The sequence below is a fragment of the Arachis ipaensis genome, chromosome B3 (assembly GCF_059453495.1).
Source record: "Arachis ipaensis isolate K30076 ecotype BB chromosome B3, ASM5945349v1, whole genome shotgun sequence".
Taxonomy (NCBI): domain Eukaryota; kingdom Viridiplantae; phylum Streptophyta; class Magnoliopsida; order Fabales; family Fabaceae; genus Arachis; species Arachis ipaensis.
Genome location: NC_142438.1, coordinates 33,239,643 through 33,259,208, shown reverse-complemented (window position 1 = coordinate 33,259,208; position 19,566 = coordinate 33,239,643). Strand labels below are relative to the sequence as shown.

At 34.5% G+C, this 19,566-nt stretch overlaps 1 protein-coding gene across 1 annotated transcript; it reads left to right on the top strand.

Moving 5' to 3' along the window:
• The first annotated feature begins 1,394 nt into the window (after positions 1-1,394).
• LOC107630217 (protein SAWADEE HOMEODOMAIN HOMOLOG 2) lies at positions 1,395-13,790 on the top strand. Its single transcript, XM_021118647.2, has 10 exons — positions 1,395-1,643; positions 6,484-6,569; positions 6,669-6,714; positions 6,785-6,944; positions 10,883-10,958; positions 11,566-11,617; positions 12,360-12,503; positions 12,639-12,758; positions 13,233-13,592; positions 13,738-13,790. Exons 1-10 carry the CDS (start codon positions 1,590-1,592, stop codon positions 13,777-13,779), a joined length of 1,140 nt encoding a protein of 379 aa, XP_020974306.1. The 5' UTR covers positions 1,395-1,589; the 3' UTR covers positions 13,780-13,790.
• Positions 13,791-19,566: the final 5,776 nt, after the last annotated feature.

Here is a 19,566-nt window from a genome sequence, read left to right as displayed (position 1 = left end):
AAAATTTGATTTACCAATTTTTCGACCAAATCAATTTATCTGATCTAATTTTGAAAAAAATAACATAATTTAATCGATTATATGTATTAAATTTTAATTACTAAAAAACATCTTTAGAAAAAGACGTTTTAAGCGTCTTTATCTGAGTGGCTTCCATTATGTAATGCTATATTAGTAAAAATAAGTATCTTTTACATTGACTGTGTAAATAGTCATCCAAAAGAATGAATGTGATTGTATGACTATATAAAATCGGTTATTAGGTCATTGGTTCAATCGATAATTGATTCAATCATATGCCCGGGTTATTAGGTCATTGGTTCAACCAGTGGGTCACTGATTTACCCGGTTGATCGGTCATAATTAAATAAAAATATAAAATTATAAAAATAATAAAAATCAAAAGTTAAAATTTAAAATGTATATCTTCACAAGTATATTAATAACACTACGTCAGTAAAAATAATTATCTTATATATTAATCGTATGAATAGTTATTTAACGGATATAATGAGATAATTATATAAAATATTTTATAATGTTAATGTATCAAAATTAAATTATAAAATAAATAAATATAATATTATTATTAAAGAATAAAAATAATGTTTTACACTATTTAAGTTTCATTGCTTTAATATAAAATATATAATTGCTTTAATATGATATATATAATTATTAGTTCTTTTAAAATAATAAATGTTTAGATTAGATGAAAATTTAAGTGAAGTCGACTTTTTTTGAAGTTGATATCTAAGAATTATTAGATAAAAATTTAGTCAAATCAGTTAAATTATCTAATAATTTTCAGATATCAACTTCACGTAAAGTCAATTGTACCTAAATTTTCACCTTTAAATTAATACAAAAATGCCATCTCCTAGACTCTTACATAGATCTCGTACACCACTGGTGCAGTGTGGAGGCACGTGAATTACATTGACCCGGTCGGACTAATAGATTCGGGTCAATCTAAAATTGACCGGTTTAATATAATTTAGATTAGATTTTTATGGGTTAATAACAAAAATAATTAAACATTTAATTTGAATTGGTTGAAAATTGATTTATTGGTTTTTTAGTTAAACGGACTGGTTCAATAATTATATATAAACATATAAAATATTTTATATTGTTCGACTGGTCTAATCTAAATTTGATAGCTATGTATAAAATGTTTTATACTATTAATATATTAAAATTTATTGATAGTATAAAATATTTTATGTTCTTTTATTGATGTGTTATTAAGTAATTAGATATACGTATAAAGTTACTCTAAAGTAATAGTGGATTAAAATTAAATTCAAACTTTAAATAATTAAAAAAACCGTTGAAAATATTTAAAGAAGAATTTATACTTTAATAATCGTGTAATTGGTTTAGTACTTTAGTCACCAAAAAAAATCGTGTAATTGGTTTCTGTAATTCATAACGCCGGGGATTATCGATCAACGACGACCCCGGCCTTCCACTATTCGCAAATCGCAGTACGTAGAAAGTTCTCAACTTTCTCGGAATCCAAACACCTAACTTTCTCGCATTCTCACACTCTCTCCCTGCCCGGGATTCCCCTTTCCGCTTCGGAGATGGGTCGCCCACCCAGTAATGGAGTCCCCGCCTTCCGCTTCACTCCCACCGAGGTACGCATCTATTCAATCCCATTCATTTTCTTCTTTCTCGCGCCCTCGAATAATAGGTGCCTGTTATTGGAGTTGGTGTCAAAGTAATGTATGTGCAAATATTCAAATAATATTGCCCTTAATTTTTTTTTAATGTTACATCTTAGGTCAGTCTCTTTATGGAAATAAATAAATGTAAAGAAATTAAAACAAAACAAGAGGAGGAGGATGGTTAATATTGTAAAGAATCTAGTTATCTGAGGTATATTGATTGCAGTGATTGAGTAAGAAGGATGAAGATGAAGGAGATTAGAGAGGAGAGGATATAAGAGAAACTGAATTTTATTCTTTGTAACGTTTTCTTGTGTACATAAGTGTCATTAATATGGAAAGCTGACAACAGATTCTGTTAGCCTTTCACAAATCGAGTGCCAAACTGCATTGGTAATCAAATACTCTAACCGTCAGAACTGAATTTTCTTATCTGGTACTTTCTGTTTTGACCAAGTTCATCTATTGCTTTTGTGCCTTTACTGTCATATACCTTAACATGTCCCCTCAAACTAAAAGTGGGTTTTGTGTCACTCTTAATTTGGATTTAAACCTGTCATAAGAGAGTTATGGAGAGGGATTTGGTGAAGATGTCTACAATCTGGTGCTGGGCTGGTATGTGGGTGACGTGTTAGTTTGTCCTTAACAAAATGGAGATTCAACTAAAGTGCTTGGATCTGCTATGTATAATTAGGTTGGCAGCAAGGAGACAAGCACTTTGGTTGTCACAATAGATGGACAAAAATTGGAATGTGAAGTTCTCTGAGAAGGTTTCTGGTCCAACTAATCTCTGCCTGAGCTGCTGCCAATGCTCAAAATTCTACCTCTGTATTAGAGTTGCTGACTGTTTGTTGTTTACTGCATTTTCATGCCACTAGATTATTACCCAAGTAAAGACAATAGCCAGTCGTTGCTTTTGGTAAATAGCAATCCATGGTCTAAAGTAATCAAAGATAGCACAGTATCCTCTTAATGGCTTCGCAATGATTTAGAGTTGGTGAGTGCATAAATTGACAAACTTTGTTGACCGAATAGGTAAGATCAGGTATAGTTAGTGTTAGATATTGAAGAGCACCAACAATGATCGATACTGCTTAGGATCCTCAAATGGCTTTGAGTCATTAGCAAGTAATTTGGTTGGTGGAGGCCATTGGAGTTTGCATAGGATTGACATCAAGCATTTTTGTTGTATGGAGGAATCAGTAGCATATTTTTGTTGTGTCAGGTGCAATTGATCAGTGGCTGGATAAAAAGCTTCTAATCCAAAAAAGAAAAAGAATTGAATTTGTGCAGGTCTTTTAGGATATGGAGTTCAGCTGCTTGATTAGAAGTTCTATGTTAGCTACATTGTACCCTGTTACTAAGTTATCATCGAGATAGGCAAGTAGGCAAGTAATAGAGTCAGTTGTATTTCTTATGAATAAAGAAGGATCAGACTTAGTACTACAGAATCAAAAATCTTTTGAGGGTTATAAATTGCCTTCCTTAATTTACAAACTAGAGAAGTATTATGGTGTATGAACCCCAATGGTTGTTGCATATAGACTTTTTCATAAAAATCTCCATTGAGAAATGCGTTGACAAAGTCAAATTTGTCTTAAATTCCATACTTTGGAGAGAGCTATGGCGAGGACAACTCGAATTGTTTGTGGTTTCAAAACTGGGGTGAAGGTTTGATCAAAATCAACCCCTCCCTCTGATGAAACCCTTTAGCAGCCAATCTTGCTTTGTACCTCAGGATTCTCTCTTGTGGATCCTTTTTGAGAGCAAAAACCCATTTGCAATGAATGATCGTTGCAGTGGGCGAGGTTCAATCTGTTCCCAAGAATTACATTTCGTAAGAGCTCTATTATTCATTGTCAGTTTCTTGTTTCCATTGTGTGGTGGCAAGAGCTTGAGCTACTGTTTTGGCAATTGCAAGGTGAGATCAATGGGTGGTGTAGTGGTGGTGAATGCCTTGTTTTTGACAACCAGTTATGGATCTAGTTATCATATGGTGTCTTTTGGTGGTATGTGAGGGAGTTATAGAAATTCTTGGAAGCTGTATTTCTAGGACAATGATAGGTAGCATAGGTGAGGAAGTAGGAGAGTAAGAGATGTATTCTGTCTTAAGAGGAGGTGTATATGTGGATGGGGGAATATCTGTAGTTATTGGAGAGGGAGGAGGGGAGGGTGTTGGTAGTGCAATGGGAGGTGAAGGAGATGGGGATCATGGTCGATGTCTTTGAGGTGCAGGTACAGAGAAGAAAGACGGCTCAGAGACATGGTTAGAAGTAGAGTAGATGCTGTCAATGTAGACTCAGTACTAGTAAAACTAGTATTATATGGAAACATGTTTTCATAGATATCACATATCCAATTATCTGAGGTATATTGATTGCAGAGTGATTGAGTAAGAATGATGATGAAGGAGATTAGAGAAGAGAGGATACGAGAGAAACATAATTTTATTCTTTGTAACATATTCTTGTGTGTTAGGCAAGGTGTACATAAGTGTCATTTATATGGAAAGCCAATAACTGATTATGTTATCCTTATCACAAATCTAATCCTTACTTAATTTTGGTAATCACTATTCTAACTATTACAACTGAATTTCCTTGTCTGGTAATTATCTGTTTTGTGCCTTTACTGTCATATACCTTAAACAAATATTACCCGCGTAAGTATAAAAGGGGAGAAAAAATTACCAGTTTATTTTTGTAAAGGTAATATTTTTGCATTAGAATCCTTGCCTTGTAAAATTTCAAAGTATTTGCTGTATGGAGTGACTTGACTAGGAAATCCTGGTTCTCTCAAGCATTCAAGGCGGCCTTTGGATAATGTCTCTGAGACAAAATCATAGTTGTGGAGACAGGGACAGAGACAGAGACGCAAAAAATTTTAATTCTTGTATTTTCTTTCCTTCCTAAAACTGGAGGCAAAAAATATCCAATTGTATCTACGTCTTTTTGTTTCTGTCATAGAGATAGAACCAAAATGCATGTGATTCTTTTCACTAAGTATGTACACAATCTCTGTTAAAGTGAGGATTTGAATTTATTGTGATTAGGGTTGTGTATGCTCTGTGTCTCTATAATGTTCTGAACATAGTGAATCTACTATTTGCACTGAAAAGTTAAGATAGAATAGATCATCACATATCACTTCCTGGGGTTGAAAAATGAGCTGCTTACAAACGTAAATTGTAAGCGCAAAGAAGAATGGTAACACTTATCCAGAATATGCAGTAGTTGGCTAGCCACTAGTCTTTATATTTATCTTATTGCAGTTACCAAAAGGAATTTCAAGCTTTTGAAATAATAGCACTCTTTCTTTCGTAGATAAGGAACTTATCCTTAAACTTTTGGAGCTTTGACTTTGGTTTGGACTTGTACTAGTCTGAGAAGTGAGACCACCAGGTTGGAAGATGGCAGTTTGAGGGGACTTGGAACTAGTACGAAGGCGACCAGTGTGCTAGGTTGTAGATCTTCTCCTGAATTCTTTATAGAGGAATCCCCTAACTACCCTCTGCGCTGCCAAAAGCCTAATTGAGGCAAATCTTGTTTATATAGGCATCTTTCTATAGTGTAAACTTAGTTAAATTTCATGACTTCTCTTTAGATTTCTGGTTGTGCTCTCACCTGTTTGTGTATGAAATACACTGGCCCTAATTACTGGTGTCTAAAATGCCTTTATTATTATTATTAAAAGAATACCATCTACTTTCTTGTGTTTATTTAACAATTTTGTACTTTAGATAGTTTAAGGCTACCCATTTTCCATGTTATTTTTGGTCAAGTGCCATATTTTATTGTTACTTGGGGAATCTTCACACTAGAGAAGATGACCCATTCCAAATGTTCCACTTAGTTAGATACAAAAGCTAATCAAGGAGTTTCCTTTTTAACTTCTTGTGTCAAGCTCACCTTGCCAACTATAAATTGAACCATATTGGAACTGAAGAAGATAGATAATCAAAGAGTCATCTACCAGTGTTGTGTGATAGCTGATTGAAGTTAAGCAAACACAAACACGAAGCTTCATTACTCCAGCAAAATACTTGTTTGTTTGGATAAATGAGATAGAATGAAAAGAAAAGGATTACAAGTGTGATGGAACTGATATTGATCATCGTTCCTATTTTTGTGTAAATTATCTTAATTGGTTTGTCCACCTCTTTGCTTAATGAGACTGATGCAGGATACTTAGTCGTGTATTAATGTAATCTCCCATATATCCTCTGTTAGCTTTCAAGCCTAATATATTGTAAGCTTTCACAACATTTTGAACTAACCTTCTCTCCAATCCCACAGGTAGTTATTTTGAACTGCTTTTCTGACATATTCTTACTTCTTTGCTTTTTTAAAATGGACAGAATAATGGGGCTTCATAGTTGATACTTTTATTTGGGGTAATATAGTTCAGGAATAACTGTTATATGTCCTAGTATGCGATGATGCAGTAGGTTGTTACATCCAGGATGGATACGTTTAGTTTCTCATTTCCCAAGTATTTGGAAGACATGCTTTCGAATCTGGTGGTGTAGAAAACCATACCCACTCCATGTTTTGGACCATTTTACTGTTATTCCTGATTCTTTTGAGGTTAAGTGGGACTCTTACTTTGAGAACATATGGATTAATTATCTGTAATTAGGTCCTAATCAGATAGATTTATGATCTGCCATCTACTTTATTATGGACAAGAAAATTAGCACTCAACTTATGACAGAACAGGGAAAGGCTATCATGCTAAAAGGGACGAGTTCTTTTATGGAAGTTTTCCCATCAAGGTACTGGCATAAATTATAGTTTATTTATCTGTACAGGTGACAGAAATGGAAACTATTCTGCAAAATCACAACTATGCAATGCCAGCACGCGATGTACTTACAGCTCTTGCAGAGAAGTTCAGGTATGGCATATTCGCCATTCTATTTTTAATTATTTTATGCAATATGAATAGTATACCCCTTAAAAGCTGGACGGAAGTTATGAAATGCTTTTTGTGCAGTGAATCACTAGAACGGAAAGGCAAGATTACAGTGCAGATGAAACAGGTATGAAAACTCTATTTTTGCTGTGATTATCATTCATGCTTGATTTTCTTACGTTCTTCCTTTATTATAGGTCTGGAATTGGTTTCAAAATAAGCGCTATGCTATTAGGGCAAAATCAAGCAAGACACCTGGAAAGTTAAATATCACTCCTATGCCTCGGGATGAATCAACCACAGTAAGGAATATACCTCAACTGACAGCTGGTCCAATTCCTACTACATCAGGTTCAGGTAGAATGTTGTTCCTTTATGGTACATAAATTTTAAATTTTGCATGACTACATAGCCATACTGGGCAGAAAAGCAGTGTGCATGAGGGAGGGGAAACTGCAAAAAATTACTCCCTTAGTTTCATGATGCTGGTCTTTTAAGGTTGTGCACCGATTAAGGAAATGATAGAATGTTATAGAGGTTTCAAAGAAACCCAAGTAAATAGCTAAAATACCCTTCCTTTTATTCCACCATCATAATTTATTACCTACGACTTTCATGTATGATGTATCCCAAGAATAGTGTAAGGTAAAAATGGTATTATGTTTCATATTGAAGTTCTAAAATGACAATCAATTTGAATTATGTTAAAATTAAAAAAAAAAAAAAAATCAACATTGTGGAATGGAGGGAGTATGACGTTTTGGCTTGGTGGGCTTTGTTTTTCTTACCACAGAAACTGGTGACTGACTCAGCACAAGGGGATTGTGTTTGTGTTAGAACTTCAACTAGTTGCTCGATGCTATCATTTCAAGTTTTCTACTATCAAGCTTGACAATCTTAGGTTAATTTAACCAAACTGAGTTTATACTTGTAATGGGATCATAGCCTTAAGACAGATAGTAAAATCATATCATTGTGTTTTTGGCAACCCAGGTTATTTTTCCATGCTTCAAGGTGCTGCTTCATTGCCTAACATTGCTTGCAAGTATTTTTCCATTGATGATCATTCCAACAAGCTCTCTTCTTCCTTTATCATGAAGCATTCCAACCAGCTTTTCAGGCTGATGATAATATTGACCATCTTGTTTAGCAATCGTTTCAGTCCAACTTCTATAGATTCACTGAGTTCTTTGTCCATAGTGTTTTAAGGAGTCCAGTTTATATTTTATTATTGTTAACAGTCAATGCTATGAACCAAATAAACTGAAGGTTAAATCTTGGTCAATGTTATGAACTCTCTCCCAACCGCATAAACTGTTGGACAAAGGCAAATATATGGTATCATGTGATAACAATTGTGTCGTGCTAGAGCCATTTGGACTTGAAGTGTGGACAATGTTATTGCCTTACTGTTCATCCTACCTTATGCTAAAATAAGGACAAATAAGGTTTACACTCGAGAACACTTACTCATAGAGGCTTTGATGCCACATGTTTAGATTCTATAGTTAGTTTCATATAGTTAATGATAATTTGATTAGGGTTTGTGCCCTGTATAAGTTGAAAAGGAAAGATATAAAAGAAGGTGAACAAAGGGGGAAGGCATAGGTTTTGAAGGTGATAAGAACGTGCCAAAACCATAAACCACACTGTCATAGATGGCATCAAACATGGTTTTGGTATCATCTCTAGTTGTGTCCAAAAGGAGGGTGGTTGATAGGAGTCATGAGAAAAGAATGATGACAATAACTTGCGACCACCACTAGAATCGGCCATTCAAGATTTATGGTGGGAAGCTTTGGTGGAATTACAAGAGAACAATAGGGGGGGAACCCTAATGGTGAGTCCTCATTGGGTTGCTAGTGACGGAGGCAAGGTATCAATGGTTTAGTGAGAGAGATGGTGATACAACAGCAAGAAGGGTCATAAGGATGAAAGCTGAGCCAATCGAAGAGAACATCATGGGCAATCTTAAATTTGGGTAAAACTAATGGTGCATTGCTTGATCACTGTCATCACCATCACCAAATGAATGTGACTAGCACAGGGGTGGATGGCCATCATGGTTGATCTACATACAGCAGCCAAAATGGGGTCTCTCCTATACTGACAGCACAGCAGTTTCTAATCCACAGTTTAGGAAAGGAGGCTTTGGCGAAATTGATTCTTTATTCAACAAAGGGGATCTTTCTCCCTAAAGGGATATAGGCAGGCCAAGCCCAACTTAGGTGGAAGAGATGGAAAAGTTTGCACGATTCCAAAATCTAGGATTGTTTCTCTTTCTTGGTGGGAACCCGATTCATCCGGTAGGAAGACATGTTGGGTCCAATGCAGTTTATGTGGCAAGGAGTGGACCTAAATCATGAATTCCATTTAGGAATAGAAGAGGGATATCATCTAAAGAAGGGGCATTGGATGCAGCTGGTTTAAATGGACATACAAGATAAAGAAATAGGTCCAAACAATAGAGAAGATCTTTGACCGTGAAGTTAATCATGACTGTCTAGACATAAGGGGTTTTTGTTTGGAGTGGGGATGGGGATTTGTAATTGTTAAGACACCTTTTTATAATCACAGTTATTACAATTCGATTAATATAAACAAAAGGATAAGGGGAAGGCATCTAGTCATTCAATGTGATTTGTTGGTGATAATGAGGACTCACAAAGAGAGCACACACTTGTATCATTTTTAGGCTTCTTGGCGCATAGTCTTGAATTCCCAATTCAATAATACAACGCATTTATCTTCAGTGTCAAGTAGAGGCACATCAACGATATTATGGTAAGCTTTAATTTAGGAGTAGGTCTTCGAGATAAAGAAAATATCTCATGAGATCCTAATTATATCTTACAGTATATTATAGAGTATCCTATATGATTTAATAGGATTTGTTTTACTTACTTCCTTTTCTCATGATTTTATCCATATTTAATTGGGATAAAGAGCCCTCTATTATTACATGAGATCATTTCTTTTTCCCCCATCAAGTACACTACATCTCATTGTCTGGTATATTACCTAATTATTCATTCTTTGTTTTCTGTCTTCCTCCTTCCCTGCATCAAGCTCATGATCTCAACCCCTCCTGTTGGGTGTTCGTAGCTTCTGCATTTCAAACTCCAGATATGATTTTGCTTTTTGACGAAGTGGTTTAATGACGTGCGTGGTGCCTTAATATATTAACCATTAATTGATTCAAAACTTTCATAATATGTAAATGATGATTGTTGTGCAATTTTGAAAATGATTCATTATTATGTAATTGACAGTGCATAGTGCTGATTAGTTTAACTTGATTGTTTATAAATGTGCAACACAAAATCAAACATATGATCAGTTTCAGCATCATAATATCATTGTTATTCATGTACTTTGAGCTTTGGGTAATATTAAGAGGATTTTGCCTGTTTTCCCTCTCAAGATTGCTAGGTTGTTGAAGAATGACAAATCATGTTATGCATCTCATTTTCATTTAACACTGCAGTTTCAATTGAGCATTTTAAAATTTAATAATAGTAATTTTCCTGGTTTTTAAGTTTTAAGTTTTAAGTTTTAACAGATATACTATTGATTTTGGAAATTGTAACTATTATTTTCATCGCAATCATTGTTTATTTCAAGCTTGTTAAAACTTGATTACAGATACATTTTAGGTTCAAGCCGTGTTTAAAATATAAAATCTCCAAATTTTATGTCTCTGGGTGCATATTATGTTGCTTTTATCTTTTAATGTACTTGGCATGATGTTTCTCATTAAGATGGAAGTATATGAAGGCACAACTGAATAGAGACAAACTGGACTCAGTTAATTTTGTGTCCAGCTTAGTAATCTGTAAGATACACACCATATCTACATCCATACCTGATCATTTTTTCCCGTATTTGTTCAAAAATACTTCAAACACAACTGGTATAGTGTCAACAAAATTTAGATAAAAATGATATTTTCACATGAACCTAGCAGGATCCATTATTGATGAAAATGACACATTTCAAGAATTTTCCTTGAATTTTGGGACGAGTGTAGAGATATAAATATTGGTAATTTGACATTTATGAATATTTGAAAATGTATAAATCTTGAAAACAGTGGTATTTGCTATTTCCTGTGATGCCATCTTAATTATATTATTTGGTCACTATGCCAATGCTTTAACAAGTAGGGATATCAATTGAAATAAATATAAATGCATAGGGTGTCTTAACTATAGACTAAAGAGTGCTATTTTTATTTTTATTCTTTGGTCATCTTGTTTACTTATAGAATATACTTTGGCTTCATTTGTTTTCAGTTCCAACACCAGGAAAGGTAACTCCAGAAAATTCAGTTATGGAATTTGAAGCTAAATCTGGAAGAGATGGAGCATGGTTAGCGTTTTCTTTGGGTGTGTTTGGACCACTATGGAATTGGAATTGATTTGATTTCAAAATTAAATTATTTGTTTGGAATAGATAAAAAATAGGACTTGAATTGATTATAACTGCAGTTCAAATTCCTTCATTTTTTTTATAGAATTTTGTTGGAATTGAAATGATTTGGTATAATAAAAATGTAAAATGTCATTTTTATCCTTTAGGTATTAATATAAAAGAAAAGGGTTTGGAAAAAAGTAACAGGCTGTAGAGGTCTGATGGCAGCTGGCAGTGATCTGGTGGCAGCGATTGAAGGTTGTTTGGCAGCTGTACGACAGTGGTTATTGGTGGTGTGGAAAAATTATATGGTAAATAAAGGATAAAAATGTAAAATCAAATTATTATATCAATTTTTAAATCAAATCAATTTATAGTTTACATAATTAATTCCAAACACAATTCATTTCCAATTCAATTCATGTCAAATCAATTCCATCAATATTTTGTTCCAAACACACCATTTAATCGTGTTGTGTAATTTTCCATTTCTCACTTAATGTGTGTGTGTATATATATATAATGTGTAAGAAATTGACATAATCCTTTTCCACTCTTCCCTTAGGTATGATGTGGCTAGCTTTCTATCACACAGATATCTGGATACAAGTGATCCGGTAATTTTAGGCTGAGATGATTTTGATTCTAAATCTTGTGAAGAAATTAATGCATTTCTTTTTAATATTTTTATGTATTTATTTATTATTTTTAAATGTGATGTTACTTCGTAGTTCTGTGATCACATAGCTTACCTAACATGCCTATTTGTGATGCTTGTTTTAAGATGTTCATAGTGTTTGAACCATAATGACCTGCTTGTTTTTTTGCTATGAATGATTAAAACTGATTTAATTGTTTTCCAGGGAGAATGAATGATTTGTATGTAACATTTCACTGTCACTAAGTCAGTCCAACTGCTTATCTTAAGATAGCTAAAGAATGTGGTGTTAGTGGTACATTTTTCCTTCTAGCTTTGTTTCAAAGCAATATTTGAAAAGTTCATGAAGGATCTTACCAATAAATAGTTTGGGTCTCAATTTCAAGTAACCCATTAATTGTACTGTAATCTTTTATGAATTTAATTTTGATGCACTGTCAGTGTAAAGTAATTTTATACGTGTACCTAATGACATAACGCCACATCAATAGAAATAACTGTTTTTTACATTGATTGCGTGAATGGTCATCCAAAAGAACGGATATGATTGCACGATCAGTGCATCAATATTAAACTCATCTTTAATTGTCAAATATTTTTGAGTAATATGGAATAAAGTTTTGTTGTGCATTTCTACTTATTGTTTCGGGGTTTTAATACTTATCGATGGTGTAATGGTTACAACTTTCTCCATGTTTTAGGAAGTGCTGGTACGGTTTTCTGGTTTTGGATCCGAGGAAGATGAGTGGATTAATATCCAAAGAAATGTCAGGCCACGTTCCTTGCCATGTGAATCATCAGAATGTGTTGCAGTCCTCCCGGGGGATCTCATTCTTTGTTTTCAGGTAGGAATATCTATGGAAGGTTTCAGTTGAAAAGTTTGACTGATTATATTGATCATGTTAACTCTTTGTATTTTGCTTTTATGGAACATCTTTTTTTTTCCTATTATTCATGAGCTATGATTTTGGACACTACAGGAAGGTAAAGAGCAAGCCCTTTACTTTGATGCCCATGTGCTTGATGCTCAAAGACGGAGGCATGATGTAAGAGGCTGTCGATGTAGATTTTTGGTTCGATATGATCATGATCAGTCAGAGGTAATAATAATCACCTGATTTTGTCTTGCATGATCTTTTCTTTTATATTTTGGTTGCCTTGTTATTTTGTCATTTACAAAAAACTCACTTCTGCTCCGGTTCTTAAATGTGCAGATATCAATCTATTTTATTTTAACTTGTGTCTAAATATTCATTGCTGTAATGGTGTCCTGATCAGATATAAAATAGTGCCATTTTTCTCTCTCTGAATTAAGTTTCCATACCTTATTTTCCATTGGATCTTTGATTCAAATGGTTACTGGTTACTATTATTTGATAGAATCAAGAAATGCAGAATAGATGCAAAACAGTGACATGTCTACTATGCTTGTTCAGTCTTAATGCTGATGATGCCTTTTGAAATGATGCAGAATCATTGTGTATCGAATTTTAATGATGACAACTACGCTATTTGAAACTTAGAGTTCATGCGTTTGATTTGATGCATTTTGTTCTCCTGCCTGTTCTTTCTAGGAAATTGTCCCGCTCAGAAAGGTCTGTCGCAGACCTGAAACCGATTACAGATTACAGCAACTTCATGCTGCAAATGAAGCCGGAGGAGCTACAGATCAGCAAAAGATTGCCACAAAACCAGTAAATGCGCATGGTATCAGGGTTACTAGTTCTTCTGAAACGGTGCCACGGCAGCAGAATGCAAACATCTCTATGGCACCACCACATGTTTTGCAAATGACAGTTTCGGTAGCGCCCCAAAATCTAGTTGTTGATCCAAAGAAAACTGAAACGATTATTAATGTTCAGGCAGGAAATTCGATTATTGCCCCAGGTAGTGTTGCGCTTACTAGCAGCATTGCTATAAGCAGTGTTCCTGAGGTACCTAGTCAAAACATTTCTGAAGGAAAATAACTATTTTTGTGATTTCATTTTTTCTAAATTGTTAATGAGATTGTAGTACATACCTTTATTAACAACTTGTAATTCGCTCGGCAATTAACTTATGAACGCAATGCTTGTACAGGACTGTTTGTACCTTGGCTTTTATCTGATCTCTGGAAATTAAGGATGAGATGACATGAGATGAGAATACACCTTTTCAAGCGCACAGCTGTGAAATTTCTGTGCAGAAAGAGAACAAAAAAGGAAAAAAAATGAATTAAGAGTAAATATGACAAATTGAGTGGATTGTGTAAAAAGGAAATAATGAAGGGAATGGTAACACGGGATACAAATAATAAATAAAAGGATGATATGCTTCATGATGGATGATCTCAATCTGGCATGGAGAGGTTTCAGAGTAGTATTTATAGATTAAAGTTACAAAAGTATATTTTAAGGATAGGTTATCGTCACACCATTCTTATATAATTCTATTTTCATTTCCTAAAACACTCTTTCTTAATTAAATGTGTAATGCTTATCGGCTTAATTACATTTTGTAGTTTTTCTCATTTATTTTTTCATATGACATCACTAAATATTATACGAAAATAAACAAAAATTATTCTCCACATTCAAGCAATATTAGCATCCAAGTAATTTAAAGTTATGCATTTTTTTTTTCGTTTTCTTTTAAATTCACGCGTACACTCATCTATGATGCTATGTCTTCTTTTTTTTTTCTTTTTTATTATTTTTCACTTTCGTTACCGTCATCGTCCCACAACCACCACCTCCTCCTCCTCCACTTTCTTCTTTCATTTTTTGTTCATGATTCAATTTTTGTTTGTGTGTTTGTTTTTGAATTGAGTTTGTGTATCACAATCATTAAATAATTTCGGTTCATCCTGAATTTAAATAAGGTGTACTTGGTCTGTGCTTATTTTGAAACGAGTTTACATTGTGAATTAATTTTCGGTTCATTTCTGAATATAATTTCAGTTCATTTTTGAGTGAATTATTTTGTTATAGTTCTTCTTATTTCACTATCTTGAGAAGAATAAAACCAAGAAAAAAAGAAGAAAAATCAAACGAAAAAAGAAATAAGAAGAAAAAATTTCTCAACTTCTCATCATATTCTTCTTTTTCTTGTTTTGTTCATCTAATCAAACAAAGAAGAAGAAATACATAATGTTGCAAAATTACTTGATGGATTTGGATGTGTTTTTGTTCATAATTCAATTTTGTTTGTGTTTGTTTTGGAATTAAGTTTGTGAGTCGCAATCATTAAGTAATTTTGGTTAATTCTGGATTTAAATAAGGTGCATTTGGTTTGTACTTGTTTTGAAATGAGTTTATATTATGAATTTAATTTTAGGTTTATTCTGAATATGATTTCGGTTCATTCTAAATATAATTTTGGTTCATTTCTGAGTGAATTATTTTGTTACGATTCTTCTTGTTTCACTATCTTAAGAGGAATAAAACCAAAAAAAAGAGAAAAAAAATTAAACAAAAAAGAAAAAAGAAGAAGAAAAAATTTCTCAGAACTTCTCATCATGTTCTTCTTTTCTTGTTTTGTTCATCTAATAAAATAAAGAAAAAGAAACACATAATGCTGCAAAATCACTTGATGAATTTGGATGTGTTTTTGTTCATGATTCAATTTTGTTTGTGTTTGTTTTCGAATTAAGTTTGTGTGTCGCAACCAATAAGTAATTTTGATTCATTCTGGATTTAAATAAGGTGCATTTAGTCTATGCTTGATTTGAAACGAATTTACATTTTGAATTTAATTTTCGGTTCATTTTGAATATAATTTCGGTTCATTATGAATATAATTTCTGTTCATTTCTATTCTGTACAATTCAAAATTCTTCCTCCTCACCTTCTACTGCTTCTTCACCAGGGAGAGAAGGAGGAAAAGAAGAAAAAAAATACATCAGCAACAACAACAAAAGAATGAGGAAGGAACGCGAAAAAGAATGAAGAGGAGGAAGAGGAACGCGAAGAAGAAGAAGAAGACGCTCCGTGCGTAAACGAGTGTGAAAAAGAAGAAGATGAAGAAGAAGCTCCATGTGTAAATGAGCGTGAGAAGAAGAAGAAGATGTGCGTATAATCACACTTTTTTATTGAGAGTGATTTTTGTTGGTGTTGGACCAACTTAAATGAACTTGAATGAAAAAAATACTTGGATATGTAGTAACTCTGGGTAAACAAACATGAAACAAAATCATTGTTATTTAATTATTGTGCATGTAATCTAATGAATATTATAAGTTGTTAAAAATATGAGATAATATTACAGTTAATATTTAAAAAAGTAAAATGCTAAAAAATATTGTAATAATATTCAATAAATATACAAACAACAACAACAAAGCCTTGTCCCACTAAGTGGGGTCGGCTACATGAATCAAACAACGTCATTGTGCTCTGTCATGTATCATGTCTACAGAGAGATCGTTTACATGTAGATCTCGTTTGACCACCTCATGGATGGTCTTCTTAGGTCTTCCTTTGCCTTTTGCCCTTTGTTCATCTTCCATCTCATCCACCCTCCTGACTGGATGTTCTATCGGTCTTCTTCTCACATGTCCAAACCACCTGAGACGCGATTCAACCATCTTTTCCACAATGGGTGCTACTCCAACTCTCTCCCTTATATCTTCATTCCTTATTTTATCCAATCGCGTATGACCACTCATCCATCTCAACATCTTCATCTCTGCCACAATCAACTTATGTTCGTGTTCCCCTTTAGCCGCCCAACACTCCGTACCATACAGCATAGCCGGTCTTATAGCGGTGCGATAGAATTTACCTTTAAGTTTTAAAGGCACTTTTTTGTCGCATATAAAACCAGATGCACTCCGCCATTTTGACCGACCTGCTTGGATCCTATGATTTACATCCTGTTCAATCTCTCCATTATCCTGTATGATGCACCCAAGATACTTAAAACTTTTAACTTTTCATAGGATGTTTTCTCCAATCTTCACCTCTATATTTGGGTTTTCCCTTCTCAGACTGAACTCACATTCCATATATTCGTCTTGCTACGGCTTATCCGCAGACCATACACTTCTAGAGCTTCTCTCCATAACTCCAACTTCTTATTTAGGTCTTCCCTTGACTCTCCCATAAGGACGATATCATCAGCAAAAAGCATGCACCATGGCACAGGCTCTTAGATGTGCTCTATGAGTACTTCCAAGACTAATGTGAAAAGGTATGGACTTAAGGATTATCCCTGGTGTAATCCTATACCAATAGAAAATTCCTCTGTCACACCACCTTGAGTCTTCACACTAGTTGTGGCCCCATCATACATGTCTTTAATTGCCCGAATATATGCGATCCTTACTCTCCTCTTTTCTAAAACCTTCCATAAGACCTCTCTTGGTACCCTATCATACGCTTTTTTCCAAATCAATAAACACCATATGTAGATCCCTTTTATTACTACGGTACCTCTCCATCATCCTTCTTAATAGGTATATCGCTTCAGTGGTAGATCTGCCTGGCATAAATCCAAATTGGTTCTCTGCTACTTGTGTCTCTTTTCTCAACCTCCGTTCTATCACTCTTTCCCATAACTTCATAATATGACTCATAAGCTTAATCTCTCTATAGTTTTCGCAACTTTGTATATCCCCCTTATTCTTGTAGATAGGTACCAAGGTGCTCTTTCTCCACTCATCAGGCATCTTCTTTGACCTTAAAATCTCATTAAAAAGCATGGTTAACCAGTTTATGCCTTTTTCTCCAAGACCCTTCCAAACCTCAATCGGGATATTATCAGGTCCTACTGCCCTGCCATTTTTCATCTGCTTTAGAACCTCTTTTACCTTGAAGTCTCGAATCCTTCGATAGTAGTCAAAGTTTTGATCTTCTTCCCTTGTGCATAATCGACCAAGGCTCGGAAGAGTCTTCTGTCTCTCATTATATAACTCGTAGAAGTAGCTCTTCCACCTTTCATTAATCTTCTCCTCTTGGGCCAATACCTCTCCATCCTTATCCTTTATACACTTAACCTGATCCAAATCTCTCGTTCTTTTTTCCCAACTCTTTGCGATTCTATATATACCTTTTTCTCCTTCTTTCGTGCCCAAAGACTGGTAGAGACCCTCATATGCTCTTGTTCTTGCTTCACTTACAGCCACTTTTGTCTCTTTCTTAGCCGCCTTATATTTTTCCCAATTATCTACATTGCGGCATAAAGACCACTCTTTAAAGCATTCCCTTTTTATCTTTATCTTTTCTTGTATACTCGCATTCCACCACCAGGACTCCTTGTCTATTGGTCCTATTCCTTTAGATTCACCAAAACTTTCTTTTGCTGTTCTTCTAATAACTTCTGCCATCTCCCTCCACATCTCTTCCGCGCTTCCATTCTCATCCCACTTTGCCTCTTCTCCTATCCGTCTTAGGAAACTTCTTTGTTCCTCACCTTTCATCCGCCACCACCTCGTCCTTGGGTTCTTCGTATGATGTCTTTTTCTCAACTTTTGCTCAACGCGAAAATCCATGACGAGCACCCTATGTTGTGTTGTCAAACTCTCTCCCGGGATAATTTTACAGTTAATGCAAAATTTCCGGTCGACTCTCCTCAACAAGAAGAAGTCGATTTGAGAGCTTGTCATGCCACTCTTATAGGTTATAAGATGTTTGTCTCTCTTTTTAAAACATGTATTTGCGATGAGAAGATCAAAGGTTGAAAAAAAGTCCAAAATAGTTTTACCCTCGATATTGATCACCCCGAAACCATGGCCTCCGTGAATACTCCCATATCCAGTCACTTCTCTCCCAACATGGCCATTTAAATCTCCTCCTAAGAAAATCTTATCTCCCAAAGGTATGCCTTGAACCAAACTCTCTAGATCCTTCCAAAACCTTATCTTGTGTTGTTCGTCCGAACCCACTTGCGGTGCATAGGCGCTAATCACATGGAAAACACCTCCCTCCATCACAAGTTTGATAGAGATGATCCGATCTCCCATCCTCTTGACATCCACTACGTCCTTCTTCCACTGCTTATCCACAATTATTCCAACCACATTCCTATTCTTCACCTTTCCTGTATACCAAAGTTTGAAACCAGAAGTATCCAACTCCCTAGCCTTTGCACCAACCCATTTCGTTTCTTGTAGGCACATAATGTTAATATTCCTCCTTGTCATGGTGTCCACTACCTCCATGGACTTTCCTGTTAGAGTGCCTATGTTCTATGTCCCAAATCTCAACTTTCTGTCACTTCGACCTTTACCTTTTACTTTGTGAACTAGCTTATTTACCCTCGTCCGTTCACGAAAACGCGAGAACCCTTGCTCATTTAACACTACATCCGGGCACCGATGCAGCGGCTCTTGCTTTGACACCGTACTCGAGTCATACGGCGCGTTGCTTCCGGGCAACAACCTAGCTTTAGCGCAATAATGTCTTTGATTCATGTCATGGGAGTTCGACTATATTTTTATGTTGGTTGCCGAGGACCTAACACAACCCTCCTCCTTTATCCGGGTTTGGGACCGACTATATACCGCAAGTGTAACATAGGCGGAGTTAATATTCAATAAATATATCTTATATTTTACTATGCTGTATTTTAAAAGATTGAGAGTAAAAATAGAAAAGAAAAATGAATTTAGATGGTAGAAGTAAAATTAAAACTTGTTTAAAATGTGAAAATTAAATTAAATTAAACTAAACGTTAAAGATATTAAAATTTTTGAAAACTTTAATATAATAAAAGATACTTTATCCTTATAAACTTTTATCATGTTTGTCAGCTATTTTGTGTGTACATCAATTTTTCTCAAAACATCGAAATGAATAACCCTTTCTTCTTCGAGCAATATACTTGAGAGTATATATAGTCATCTTTTAATTAATAACACATTTTCTAAATTATCCCTGATTCTTATGAATTTCTCCGAATAAAATAATAAAATAAAAATAAAAATATGCA